The sequence below is a fragment of the Dipodomys ordii genome, unplaced genomic scaffold (genome assembly GCF_000151885.1).
Source record: "Dipodomys ordii isolate 6190 unplaced genomic scaffold, Dord_2.0 Scaffold28, whole genome shotgun sequence".
Classification (NCBI taxonomy): Eukaryota; Metazoa; Chordata; class Mammalia; order Rodentia; family Heteromyidae; genus Dipodomys; species Dipodomys ordii.
Window position 1 is genome coordinate 15,461,721 of NW_012267244.1, and position 1,605 is coordinate 15,463,325.

The following is a 1,605-nucleotide window of genomic DNA, read 5'->3' on the forward strand; positions in this document are numbered from 1 at the left end:
TGTGTGTGTGTGTGATGGGGCCTGAGCTCTGGGCCTGGCGCTGTCCTTCAGCTCAAGGCTAGCACTCTACCACTTGAACCATAGTGTGCCACTTCCGGCTTTTTTCTTTTTGCTTATGTGGTGCTAAGGAATCGAACCCAGGGCTTCATGCATGCAAGGCAAGCGCTCTACCACTCTACTACCCTCCCAGCCCCTTGACTGGCTTTGAACCATGATTCTCACATCTCACCTTCCTGAATAGCTAGGCTTACAGGTGTAAGCCACTAGTGTCCAGCTTATTTTTAAGAAATTTCACTTTTTTTTTGTATCTTTGCTTTTTGAAGTGACTACTTTAAGAATGTTTCTGTCTATGCTTTAATTTGTTTTAGTGCTGGGGATTGAACTCAGACTCTTGTACAAATGACTAAGCACCCTACCACTAGTCTATACCCACAGGTCCCTAACGTGGCAGTTTTGAAGTTATTATCTATAACTTAGAATTTTAGCTTTAAAGATCCTTGAGTGTCATGGATGTGCAGAGCATGATGGGAGGTCATAGGAGGAATAAAAAGTTAATTTCCTGTGCTTAAGGAATTAATGAACCAACATGTAATGGCAGTGGGTGAGAGAAATAAATAGAGAGTATTTTTGTTTTAGTTGTTTTTTTTTGCTGTTCAGGAAAACTTTGGCATCCATAGTAATTCCATTGTCCTCTCTTTATTTGCCTAGGTTTGCTTATCTTGGGAACATTGCTTATACAAAGATCAGTGACCAGTGACATCAGCCATGTCAACAAGGCCTTTTGAAAGTCCTCCTCCTTATAGACCAGATGAATTGTAAGTAAATAATTATTTGGTTCTCCCTTTCCCCCTTCTAATGAAGTCTATCACATGTAAAAATCGTGTGGGATTGAAACTTTAATCTACCAAGGATTTGTTTTTAAAAATTAAACAATTTGTAAATTTAAATGGTACAAAAGGAGATATATAATACACACACACACACACACACACACACACACACACACACACACACTGAAAAGTGACTTTCTCTCTCTCTCTTTTTTTTTTTTTTATCAGTCATGAGGCTTGAACTCAGGGCTTGGGTGCTTTCCCTGAGTTTTTCTACTCTAGGGGCTAGTGCTTTACCACTCTGAGCCATAATACCACTTCCAGTTTTCTGATGGTCAATTGGGAGATAAGAGTTTCACAGGGACTTTTCTGCTCAGATTGGCTTTGAACTGTGATCCTCAGATCTCAGCCTCTTTTTTTTTTTTGTCCATGTGGAGCCTGAACTCTGGGCCTGGGCACTGTCCCTCAGCTCTTCAGCTCTCTACTACTTGGGCCACAGCACCTCTTCCGGCTTTTTCTGCTTATGTGGTGCTGAGGAATTGAACCCAGGGCCTCATGCATGCAAGGCAAGCACTCTACCCCTGAGTCACTTTCCCAGACCCCAGATCTCAGCCTTTTGAGTAGCTAGGATTATATAGGCATGAGCCACCAGAGCCTAACTCTTTCTTATTCTTTTTTTTTTTTTTGGGGTCCGGTCGTGGGGCTTGAACTCTGGGCCTGGGCGCTGTCCCTCAGCTCTTCAGCTCAAGGCTAGCACTCTACCACTTGAGCCACA

At 42.6% G+C, this 1,605-nt stretch overlaps 1 protein-coding gene across 1 annotated transcript in view; it reads left to right on the forward strand.

The window, feature by feature from the left end:
* The first annotated feature begins 712 nt into the window (after nt 1-712).
* Nucleotides 713-1,605, forward strand: part of Ocln (occludin) — a 45,769-nt gene continuing 44,876 nt past the window's right edge. The window contains exon 1 of the mRNA XM_013015837.1: nt 713-815. Within this exon, the coding sequence (XP_012871291.1) occupies nt 766-815 (50 nt within the window). The 5' untranslated portion in view covers nt 713-765. The remainder of the gene's footprint in view (nt 816-1,605) is intronic.